Source organism: Antrostomus carolinensis, unplaced genomic scaffold, assembly GCF_000700745.2.
Source record: "Antrostomus carolinensis isolate BGI_N321 unplaced genomic scaffold, ASM70074v2 scaffold5093, whole genome shotgun sequence".
In the NCBI taxonomy this organism is placed as follows: Eukaryota; Metazoa; Chordata; class Aves; order Caprimulgiformes; family Caprimulgidae; genus Antrostomus; species Antrostomus carolinensis.
The window spans coordinates 106804-118967 of NW_010304329.1; the positions used below are offsets into that span (position 1 = coordinate 106804).

Consider the following 12164-nt stretch of genomic DNA (forward strand, 5'->3'; position numbering starts at 1 on the left):
GTGGGGGGTTATGAAAACTAAACCACCAGCATACAAAGAAGATGCCACTGCAAGCAGTGTTCTTCATTTAACACTTTTAAGACTGCAATGAAAGCAAGCAAAGAAAAATGAAATATATTTACCTGTGTGCACATATATGTATCATTCTCTATTAATTTTTTACCTCAAAGGATCTTGTATTAAAGCAGCTCATCATTAACGGTTGAACACAAAGAAAGAGTGGTCATTAAGTAAACATCCTTTCTGATCATCTAGAAGGAAAAAAAAAAAAAAATCAGAGCTTTCCCATAAAGGTCATTTTTACCTGCTGTTGTCTATTAGGTTCTCTGGTCATTTCCAGCATTTTTGATTGCAGTGCTGGCCCTTTCAGCACTTTTCAGCCATGCCTGGAAAAATACTGGTGAAAGTGTTAGCAATTAATGAGTCCCAAAACAAATTTCATAATTTTAAGCAATGCTTATATAAAGGATGTAAACATTCTGAAAAGTACATTATTTTACTTGCTAAAATAATGATTGTACAATTTTACATAGACTAATGCATCAGAATGTTCATTATTGTGACCAAATACCAAAGTTACTAATCTGTACATGTATGCCTTCAAAAACTTGACTCTTCTAAACTATAGCTTCTATCTTTATTCCTGTAAAGCATAACTCCACTAATTATGCTAAACAGTTTGTTACAAAGGGTATAATTAGATACAAGATAGGATAGACATGATGTGCAAATAGCTCTATGTGGGTGATTATCACCTTAAAGCCTGCTGGTGGCAGATGAGTCAGAGTTTAGAGACAGACCGTGCACCCAAGTGCAAGATGCAATCACGATAATCAAATGGTATTTTCTGCTTTGTTCCCTATGGTTTTGTTCTTCTTTATAGCCATTTTCAATTTAAGAGATTTTTTTTTTTAATGATAACAAATGCAAGAAACAAAAGAAAGAAAAAGAAAAGAAAAGAAAAAAGACTGAATGGGCACTCTTTTATTTTATTGATTTCTTAACCTTGAAAGATCTAGCAGGTATTTTTCTGGAACCAAAATAGTGTCAGGACGAGTGTAGCTTTACTTGTTTTATATATTTGTTACGAAATTTTAATGTGGTAAATATATATCTTAAAAGGTTGCAAGAGCAAATAACTAGCAGGTTTTTTTCTTTTTTATAACACCACGTAGTATTTTGGACCTGATTTTGCCCCCTTGCGGTAGAGAAGTTCTCTCATTAAATTTATAGTCATGGGATCAAAGTCATTGCAATGTTAAGCTCTGGACTAGAGTATATACACAACACCTACATACATCAGTAGGATATAAACAAGCATAATTAGGTTGTACATTACTTTTCTATCATTATTTGAGGTCAAGTTTTAGCAAGAGAGAGAGCTGTACTGGTGAGAGACCATTAAGATGCTCATGTCCTTAGAATATTTAAATATTGTCTCCATACTATATATTATTTTGGACATACTAGAAAAATGTTCTTATTTCAATTCAATTTTATCCAAATCTGACTTTTTAAGAAATAATACTATTAATCAGGCTCCTAGTCTAAGGCAATCACCTTATCTAAGTAACTGATTATAATATCAACCTAATAACAGTATTTGTTTTCCCTCCTTTAATACTTGGAAGCACTAGAATTTTTCACTTTAACAATTAGATTTTCCACTATATTAAAACATTACTGGGCTGAAAAAAACCATATCAATAGCCTATATGGCATAATGCACTCATCTGAACACTGGATCTGAAAGAAATTTATCATTCCAAATAAAAGATATTGTGAGTAGTTTATTTACCTGGTAGGATTCATAACAAAGCCAGTGTTCTTCTGCATAACTAGGACTTCACCCTTGAAGTTCGGGAAGCAGAGCATCTGTGCTGACCTCAGCGCTGAGCAGCATCTCTTTGCAGCGTGATTTCTAGTGCAGGGTCAAAAACTACCAAGAGCACTGACAGGTTCTTGGGGTGCGATTCCGGGGAGCCTTTGTTTCAGTTTTTGTTTTGCCAGATCCACCAATTTTAACAGATAAGAAGAGCCATTCTCACCAGCCTAGTAGACATGGCCACTTACAACCTAGTATTGTTTCTCATTCTTCATCCTAGTTTATCTTCATCATCTTGGGTTAGTTAAAAAGAGTGTATCAGTCAAATTGTCTTTTCAGTGCTTTTTTTTATTTGCAGTGTAATATACATGAAAGTACTTAGTTCACAGTTATCTTTGTTTTAGCCATTAATAAACAATCAAGTGATAGGACACTATAGAAAATAAGATACCAACATTTCATGGTACCCATGCAAAACACATTGCAGTTGCGATATGCAAGTTTAGCTACAGTTACTAAGGGAAATTTATAGAGAGCAGACATGATCCATAAAGATATTTAAAAATCTAATTATCTATAAAGCTTGGGGAGAAATTGCTAGGAAAAAATTATTTTACCCGCTCCTCTTTTTCCTTCTGTCCCTTAGAAATGTAATCGGTTTATTTCCTAGAGTATAAGGGAAGAATGAGGTTTCCAAATCAGCATCTGATTTTTTAAAACAGATCTTGATTTACTGTTCTTCATCAGCTGTGAACGACTCTACAGTAATCCTCGTCGACCAGCCAATTTCAGCATCTTTGTAGAAAAAAGCAGAATCAACCAAAATAAAAAGGAACAACCCCCACAAACTATCAACAGAATAATTTACTTTTTTCTCATGAGAAAGTATCTAAATATTTCCTTCCAAAAATACTTGAATTCATTGTGTACTTTTGCAAATATCTCCATGGAAATACTTACAATTGAAGAATACTCCCTCAGAGCACATTAGTTTGAGAATTAGCCAACACATTTGTTAAAATCAGTGGATTTTTTTTTCTAGTGTCTGAAAGTTTATAGAGCTGGATCACTGGACTATTTTTGTTTTTAAAGCCTCTAAAAAGATCACTTTCTTTTACTCTAAGACAACAAGTGGACACATGAAGGACTAATTGCATTTAAATTCTTCCAACAGTTATAAAAGCTGTTATGGCTGAGGAGCTGCCATAAAACAACCACATCTTCACATTTATGCAGAATTCTCCTTTCTTCAAAGGAACAGGTATGAAACTTCCTACATTGCTCAAAAATTAATTGCCTAACATTGGCCAAGTATTTTTTTTTAAACTTAATAAAATAAAATAAAGGGGTGTTTTTAAAAAAAAACTTTTTCAGCATTTCTTCCCTTTTAAAGAGTTAGATTTTGCAGTGTTATGAAAGTGCTGAAAGGCAAATTTTATGAGGTAGCTTATGACCTCAAACAGACCTAATGAGACAGAAATGCTGTAATAATGATAGTGTGATCCTTGCAATAAGTGATGGAATACGATCTGATAGAGCCACACCCAATTATTCCAGCAGTTACTAAATCTGCCATTTATTTTAATGAGCATTATTTTTTATTATTCCTAATTTTTTGTCTAATACTAACAACTGAACCCACTATCATACATATAACTCCACTGTGCTCAGCAGACATCTATATTTTAGAATAGGTATTTACTCTCAACTACTCATGATTTGAAACAGGCATTGGCAAGGCCAGTTTTCTATTACTAGAAACATGGACTTCTACTAGAATCATTAAGCTTACATTGACAATTTAAAATTTTTTTTGTGTTTTAAATAGAAGTTAAAGGAAAGTTAAAATAGCATCTTAATCAGAGTCTCTCACTAGAGGTCCTTATTGTTATTATAAATTAAATAAGTGATGATAGTTGTCAACACAAGTGCTCCCTGTCTGCCATTCGAGTGAGCATTATTTAAGACTTACTGATTTATTATGAGTCATTTTCAGCAAATGCATTGTTTGTGGACTGGGTCAGCAGAAACAGTTTAGGAGATGAAAATATGCTAGTCTGCTGTGCAGCACAGATGCCCAGGCAGCAACATAGTCTTCATACGTTCCATTACCTGCAGTCTTCATCCCTGAGGAAGGATAGCCCCACTCAGTGGGAATACACTTTAATTTTACTGCCAGCACAATACTTGGTTGGAGTGAGAAACCAAACTGCTGATTAATTTCTGCCAACTTCATGACAGGTTTTTTCATGTGCAGCTGTCTGGTTGGATTCAGGCTGAAATGATCCGTTCAGTTCCACTATTTCCCCAGTGTGAAGCTATGATGTAGCCCATGGTGCAGACTGCAGTTCCAGAGAATATTTGAGACATATTTTCTTCATTCAATATCACAGGGAGTTCCAATACTGTATATCCAAAAAAGGATTGGGAGGTAAAAAAAAAAAAAAAAAAAGGATAGATATCATGCAGTGAGTTTCTCCTTACTTCGTGAAAGTAAGATTTTATTTTTTTTCAATGGTTATTTTCTGCATACAACTGGCTTTGGAACAATAGTAACTAAAAATGCGGGAATTTCCAATGCAAATTTTAAATGTTATATCTGATTTTGTTCTCAGTCATATAGCTCACGTGCCTATAGTAGCTTCACTTTTAAATAACAACACTAAAATGTATGCTTAGAAACTCTTTTTCATGTTTCTGTAGCCTTGTTTGCCCAGAATAACTGTCACAGAATATATTACAGTAGATTTATATATCTTATAGAATACCTACACCAAAATTCATTAATTATTCTGGCAAATAATGATTTTAATTACTGAATACAATGTCCATACATGGAACTGTTTTGGAAACGCTTGGTTTAGCTAGTCCAATTCTCTATAAATAAAACCCTTAGTAGTAACCACTGAGGACTAGAAATATTTTCACAAGTTGCTGTAAGAGAATAATTAGCTGCTAAATGAATCTTCCCAGTGTCTGTTCAAAGGATGACTCATCTGCTCCAATATACTTGTGGGAATGACAGTCAACATTCTTTGACTTAGCCACGTCACATACCTTTTTAGAGAAAGTATTTAAAGTTGTCTCTATTGGAAAAAAAAAACAAAAAACAAACAAAAAAAAACACACAAAAAAAAAAAAAAAAACAAAAAAACAAACAAAAAAAAAAAAACCCCACACCACCAAACTACAAAACAGAAAATTTCAAAGATAAGAAGAAGGGCCTTTATCAAGAAACCCGTAATCTTGGTAATACATTCCCCATTAATAAGGATATTTAAAAAAAAAAAAAATTATCGCCTTTACCAAAGGTTTTTCTTTTGTTTTGTTTTGGTTTTAAAAACAAACAAACAAAAAAAACCCAACACATAATAGAAGCATTGAGTCCCCAGGAGCATTAACCACATTACCAAGCAGCCCAGAGACACTGAAGACAGCTGCTGGTCTCAGCTGGGTATGACCCTGAACAACCTCATCTAACTTTGAAGTTTGATCCTGCTATGAGCAAAGAGTAGAACAAATGACCTCCAGCAGTCCCTTGTAAGATGGTTGTAATTATCACTAATAACTGGTAGTAATCACTAGTAATAATACTTAATTGGTAATCTTCAGGCACTGTGAATAGGCTTTTTATTGTTTTGGATGTCTGTTAAAAACTCAGCTCAATGTAATCTAATTTAAAGGGTCAGGGAATTTTTAATTATTTTGCAGTAAGTCACAACCTCTGTTTTAAGCGAGTTTGCCAAAATGAGCAGAGATCTTTAGCATTTATAGGATTACAAAGAAATATGTAACACTGATTTTTCTGTCATACAAGTAATGATTTTATTTGGACAAGAGATTGCTTGGGGAAATCATCATCAGAATAAGATTATGTATGAAATATTATTGATTATATGAATCAGATTATATAAAATACCTGATTCCCTATATAGGACTTACAGTTTATTAAATGACAGGTATTCCAGAGGGCTAGTCCCGAGGCATTACAAAGCTTTGATGCTATGACTTTTACTTCTGGTAATAACTAGGCCATTTCAATTGAAGACCATTATGCATGTGACTTTTTGGAGCGGGTGTGCTACACAGTATTCAACAACAGAAGAAGGATATTGGAAGCTCCAGTCTGAAATGTTTCTGCAACAACCCTGATAATGCACTATGGCTAAAAGAGAAAGGCTGAGGGGACAGCAGGAAAATGTAATCAATAAAGACTGCTTTTCCTTTTTTACCTCCTGATTTTTATATGTATTCTCTAATGTCCAGTCCCTTTAAAATCTTTAGATCAAGCCTAAGTGTTCCTCAAACTACCAAAACTTTAAAAGTGAATAAACCATGTAATTTGCCTGTTTATGCTTGAAACTTCTTTAACATAACTAGTCAGTCAGTGTTTCAGGAGGAGGAAGAGGAGGAAGGTGGTGCTTCAGGTGCATGGAATTACAGTCTTTCAGTGGGCTAGGGTTATTATGCCACCTCAGTAAGTATGGCTTTTACATACCTTTTGTCATACACTCTGACTATTGTGTTTGTACTTCCTATGTGTGTGAATTGGTGGATCTGACCAGTAGAGGCAGGTTATTTTTGATCAATATATAGACTGTTCAAGAATCTACCAAACTGACACAATTTTTCTTTCTTCCATGTTTTTGATTGATAACGAAAAAGCACAAAATTATGTAATTATGTGATTATATCACAACATAACTGATCCAGCTGCAGAAGACTACCAAACAGTAAATAGCATAGTGCAGGTTGTCATCCTTTCCTTGAATTGTTCTCTTACGTGGGAGGACTTTTGGGACCGCCATCCCCACCCAGACAATTTCTCTTCACCCTTGACAAATGGGTCAGAAGATACTATGGGAAACAGTCATGTCCTCCTTAGAACAACAGATGTCTGAAGCCCCAGTCTTTTTGTCATAGCATCCCTGCAGGTCTCCCACTAAGGCAGAGATAACAGTAAACACACCTTCCAAAAGACCTATAAGCCTAGACCCTTAATTGCAACCAGGTTGTCATAATTGCAATCTACTCACAACCCAACTGGGTTCCTTGTAGGCAGAAACGAAGAAGTAGCTCTCTCCTCACTAATACCACCACTATATAGGCTGATGTAACCATTAAGGAAAATTCTGTTCAGCTCAGAAAGGACACAAGCACTGCAGTACTCAGAGATGATTGTAAAAATGTGGTCCAAATCTGATGTTCAAACCTAGGCAGATGAAAACAGAGAAAATATTATACCGGAAAAATAAGGAGAGTATAAATACCATTTCTGAGATCAGGGCCCAAAATAAAGCTTTCTCTCCTCTTGCATCCCCATCCCCTTTATTTACACTTAGCTCCAACACTGAGCACCATTCTGCTAAGGATTATCACTCCTCACTATCCCAGCCCCAAAGCATATTGACCAAAGGAGATGAAGTTCTAAATAGACATAGCCGATTCTTTCGCTGAGAGACAAAATGCTTCTGAATGTAGGTAACACATTATCTAGGGCCTTTAACAAATGTAGACATTTAATGTCCAAAAAAAACCCAACAAAAAAAAAATTGTAAAATAGGAAATAGATACAACACACAAGCATGAGAGCAAAAGAAAAAGCCCACTTTAATGGTAAATAACTGGTAAATATATTTCTTCTAATAACAGGATGTTATGGTAAGATACGCATTTTTGGTAAGAAATCCATATTTGTCTGATATTTTAATTTTATCTCTACAGAGCAGATTTAACAGAATATGTTCCTGTTTTGTTCCTGGTGTTAGAATCACATATATTGGTCTAGGATATCTTCTCATCAAGAAAAATTGTATTTAAAACCACAGAAGTTAAATTGTTATGCACAGTATTTTATGTCCATTTGGTGTTTTGGGAATCATCAATTGCTTGTTTTTTTCCTTGTTCACTGTGGAGTCATGTACCGTTCAAGTGCAACCTAGACTAGTCCAGTAATGGATGTTTGTAATCTATGTCTTTGTCCATATGCTTGCCTGTTTAGAACAATATCACAGATGTCAATAACAAAACCTGATCTTTCCTGATGCATGCAGATCCTCCAAAGTTTGATAGGATATGGCCGAATATTTCTTCCCTTGAGGTTTCTAAACCAAACCAAGGTAGGATGCTGTAAAATTCCTAGTGGTCTAAAATTAATGAAATTGCTTTCAAGGAGTCCCACATGGTGACAAAAGCAGTAACAATAATCCAATTATTTTTTTTCTTCTGGTGCTAGGTAACGCTATTCTGTAAGAAAATAACCATAAAACAAACCCAATCTGAAAAGTCGTCTAACACTCAGATTGCACACATCAACACTGCAAAAAGTCTGGAAAAGGAGATGCACAGATTATAAGTACTGACATATGGAAAGCCCTAGATAATGTTGGACTTCTTTAGACAGTAGTCTGTATTTTGAGTAAGTTTTCAGATTCTTGAGTGAGAAAGACTGTCATTGTCTACATCAAACCCATTTTTAATGTCTTGGTCCCACTTTGTTTTCTCAAGTGAGGTGAGAGGCATTCTCAGCTTGCATGCCATCCACAATACAAGCAAGTTCTCTGCAGGATAGACTCACAGTTTCCTGCAATCGAGTGCCGCACAAAAAATTACTCACAGACTGTGGCATGATGATTAGCATTGAAAGAGACAGAACAACTATTAAGATGACTAATAAAAGTGAGATTCTTTGTTATTAAAAGCTGTATTCAGGTATACTTCACATTTCAAAATGATTGTTCATTATAAAAAAAAATAACATCCTTTTCCTTATTTACTGACCTTTTCTCCCAAAAAACTCCTTGCAGAAATCTGGCCTGTGGCTTGCTTTGACTGTTCAAAGGGTGTCCCTTCTGTGCTGTAACACATAGAGATGGAGAATAAAATTAATTAAAAGGTGATCTAGAAAATAGATACTCAACTGAACAAGATGTATTGGGAATCTGTTGGGGAATTACATTGGAAGGGCTGTAGTTAAATCCATTGATCACAATGACCAAATCAAAACATACATATGTATAAAATCTACCATGCTATACGTGCAAGTTTCTATGTGTCCAACAAAAGAGAAAATACTAATTAATCTGTGCTCTCTATAAGGATTAGCAATGTACTTTAGTTTGCACTATTCGTATATATTTTAAATTAAATAACCCTGATGAAGTGATACTTAACATTCCAATAACTTCATCTAGCCCATGTTATATTTTTCCAAGCTTTTGCATGTGTTCCTTAAACAAACAAACAAGCCAGATTCATCTCTGCTCCTCTGCTCTCTGTAAGGATTAGCCTACATTATTCACAGGAATTTTAAATCAAAACATTCCCAGTGAAATGATACTTAGCATTTCTAATGGATTTCATAGCTTAATTATACTGCTTGTGATCTGAGACTTAACTTCATTGCAAAATACTTCTTGAACAGCACAAAATTATTCAGTGTTTCTTCCCCAAAAATAAGAGCTTTAGTAAATTTATTTTTGACATTTTGTTAGGGAGCACAAAACACAAAAACTGAAAAGCATTTCTATTCAGATTATGTTTGCAGCATATTGTTATGGTATTTAGCATTTATTATAGATTAAATACTTCAGTCAAGGATAGCATATGAAGAGAGTAATTACATAAATCTGCCTATATCTAATATTATTTTATTGTGTTTTCTTTGTTTATGCTATTAGGCCAGAATAAATATGCATGTAAATTTAATAAAATCCTTTGCAGACCACTCTGGTTACCATATGGTCATTGGTCATGGACTGGGAGAAACCATCAAATAACCTCTAACACAAAACTGCCAAAGTGTGTAGATATGAATTACATTCCCTTTCTTTATCTTGGATATTATAGCTCAAATGATTCAATGGTTGATAGTATATAACTCATTTTTCCTAACTTTTGCCCTTTCCTTACAAAACAATAACCATTGTTAAAGTTAATTTAAAAGTTAGAAAATAAGTTTATTTTAATCTTTTGATTTATTCCTATATGATACCTTTTCTAATTTATTGTTCATTTTATTACCTATCCAGTTGCTCCCAAATTAGCTATGTCAACTGTTTCTTCTGTTCAAGTTGCAAACCACAAGAGAGGTAGGAATTCTTGGATTCATACAGTGATTCCATAGTGCTCTGTGTTGCAAAAACATTGCACTGTATGAATCTGGAATATCTGTGAAGTGTACCCATTAGCTTACTGGTGAGGCATCTTCATTGACAATAGAAGCACAAAGAAAATAATAAGTATGCCTCTTAGTCACTGCTGGCACATAAAGTGACATGGCATTTGTTTTTAAAGGAGTTAAATGTATGAATATGACCATTCAGATTGTTGCTTAGAAAGCAAATGTTTGCTAGAGTCTTGTTTTCCTCACTGATATGTAAAAGAGGATACATAATCAGATTAGTCGAGGGCAAACAATACATTGTCCATATCCTCAAGAAGTATCTGTCAATGCCATGGATTGTAATGCATAGTTATGTCTTTTCACATTGTAAGTGTGCCTTATGTCTTCGTTTTATTGTAACAGTGTGCAAATTCAGAGTGTAGGCATTACATTTTGGACCAATGTTTCAGTGTTTTATCAAAATACTGGAATTATATGGGCATAATGAAGGATGCCAATATTCACTCTGAGTTATAAGCAACCTGTTTCATTTGCATATCTGTCATTCACAGTCTGAACCCTGGGATCTCATTGTTCTTCTTCATCAATTTATCTGTAAAGAGAGTATGTATAAAGATGCTTTTTCTTTCTGTAGCTATTGTGGATATCTCATTATTCATGAAATACATATTAACAAGGAATAGGGATATTAACAAATGTTTGAACTTAGTTTGACCCATTTGATGAGATCATGATAACAAGCCATACTGTTGGTTATGAAGTAGGTCACTTCTAAGGTTACAATGAAATCTCCTTTGTTTGCCTTTTGTTAGTGTATGAAGGAGGAACATAGAGTTACCGGACAATTAAAAAGAAAAAATGTTTTAATGATTTCTGAATAGATTTTTCTTGAAATAGTCTTTGAGCTTTTAATTAGAAAATGACAGATAGCTGTCTTATGCATTACCTGTTTTAGTCTAAAAAGTAAGCTTCCCTTCCATATGTGTTTACCATTGTTTCATGTGATGACATTTCATGTTTTATTGGTCGCAGCTGAAGCTTCAGTTGAACCTTATCCCCACAGCACAGTAGAATGTCATCTCAAAGATGTAAAGGTATAGGATTATAACAAGGGAAAAGTATTGAATTTATAGAAACAAAACAAATTATCAACCTCTTCATGAGCCTCCTTCAGTGGGTAATTTTATCATGCTTTCTACAACAGGATCAAGATTGTTGCAATAGAATCATTGCATTGGAAATAGTCTTTAAAGGCTCATACAGTCCATCCTTCTGTGAGCTATCAAGGGATTTGACAATTCCTGAAACATCCAAAGATAATTATCAAATCTAACATGGCTATCTTCTCCCTTTTTCCTTCACATTAAACCTATCTAGCTGTCTTTACCCCTTGTCTGAGGTTTTATTTTCCAAACCATTTACACCTTATTGTTATTCAGCTTTAAACTGTCTCCAGTTTATCTGTGTCTTTTCTGACATGTGGTATTTGGAACTGAAAGCAGCATTTTCTGGAACTGTAAGTTCATGTCATTTCATTGTGGGCAAGGCATTCGCAGCCTGATTTTGATACTTTCTCCCATCTCTTTCAGTGATCGCATGGCTTTGCCAGTGCATGAAAGTGGTTGGGCTGCTAGCTGGAGACGTGTGCCTAAAAACCTTAAGCTATGCTTCTGACAAGTCTAATAAGCAGGCTATTTTCTGGTCTTGGTGTGCTGGTTAAGGTGACCCACATAAGCTAGAAAGGCCATACAGCACTGACAGGTATTAGCTTCCCAGCTGGCATGATGCTGAATTCAATGCTACATGTTATGTTTGATTGGTAGCCAGTGGAGAAAATAATTCCATTTTGTTCATATGAGGGGACCCTTTACATAGCTTTTTTTTTTATAAATAGAGGGATATACAAATGATTCACTGATCAGGCCAACAGCACTAAGCAAAATAAGTTCATATTATTGCACTAGCAAAATGGGGGATGGGAGCAAAAATCAGCAAAAAATTTATTTAATCATTACTTGCCATGACTTTTCCTTTGTGCCATTGCCAATCTTTGATCAAGTGTTAGATGGTTTTTGAGTTAACTGGGTTTTTTCCTATACCTTGTAGCATTTACCAGTCTGATGATCAGGTTTCTTAGAGCTTTCCTAAATCTTACTAGAAGTTAACTTTGAGACAAAGGCTTTCTTTCACACAGCATAGTTGTTACAGAAGAGC

General features: G+C 34.6%; 1 protein-coding gene across 2 annotated transcripts in view; it reads left to right on the top strand.

Moving 5' to 3' along the window:
- The window catches only part of NTNG1 (netrin G1), a 147861-nt gene that overhangs the window by 100737 nt on the left and 34960 nt on the right, over window positions 1-12164 (top strand). Inside the window, exons 5-6 of one of the 2 annotated variants that reach the window (XM_029084118.1) lie at window positions 7879-7944; window positions 9856-9915. The exons of the other annotated variant lie outside the window; for it this stretch is intronic. Coding sequence (XP_028939951.1) covers window positions 7879-7944; window positions 9856-9915 — 126 coding nt within the window. The remainder of the gene's footprint in view (window positions 1-7878; window positions 7945-9855; window positions 9916-12164) is intronic. 2 annotated transcript variants of the gene reach the window in all.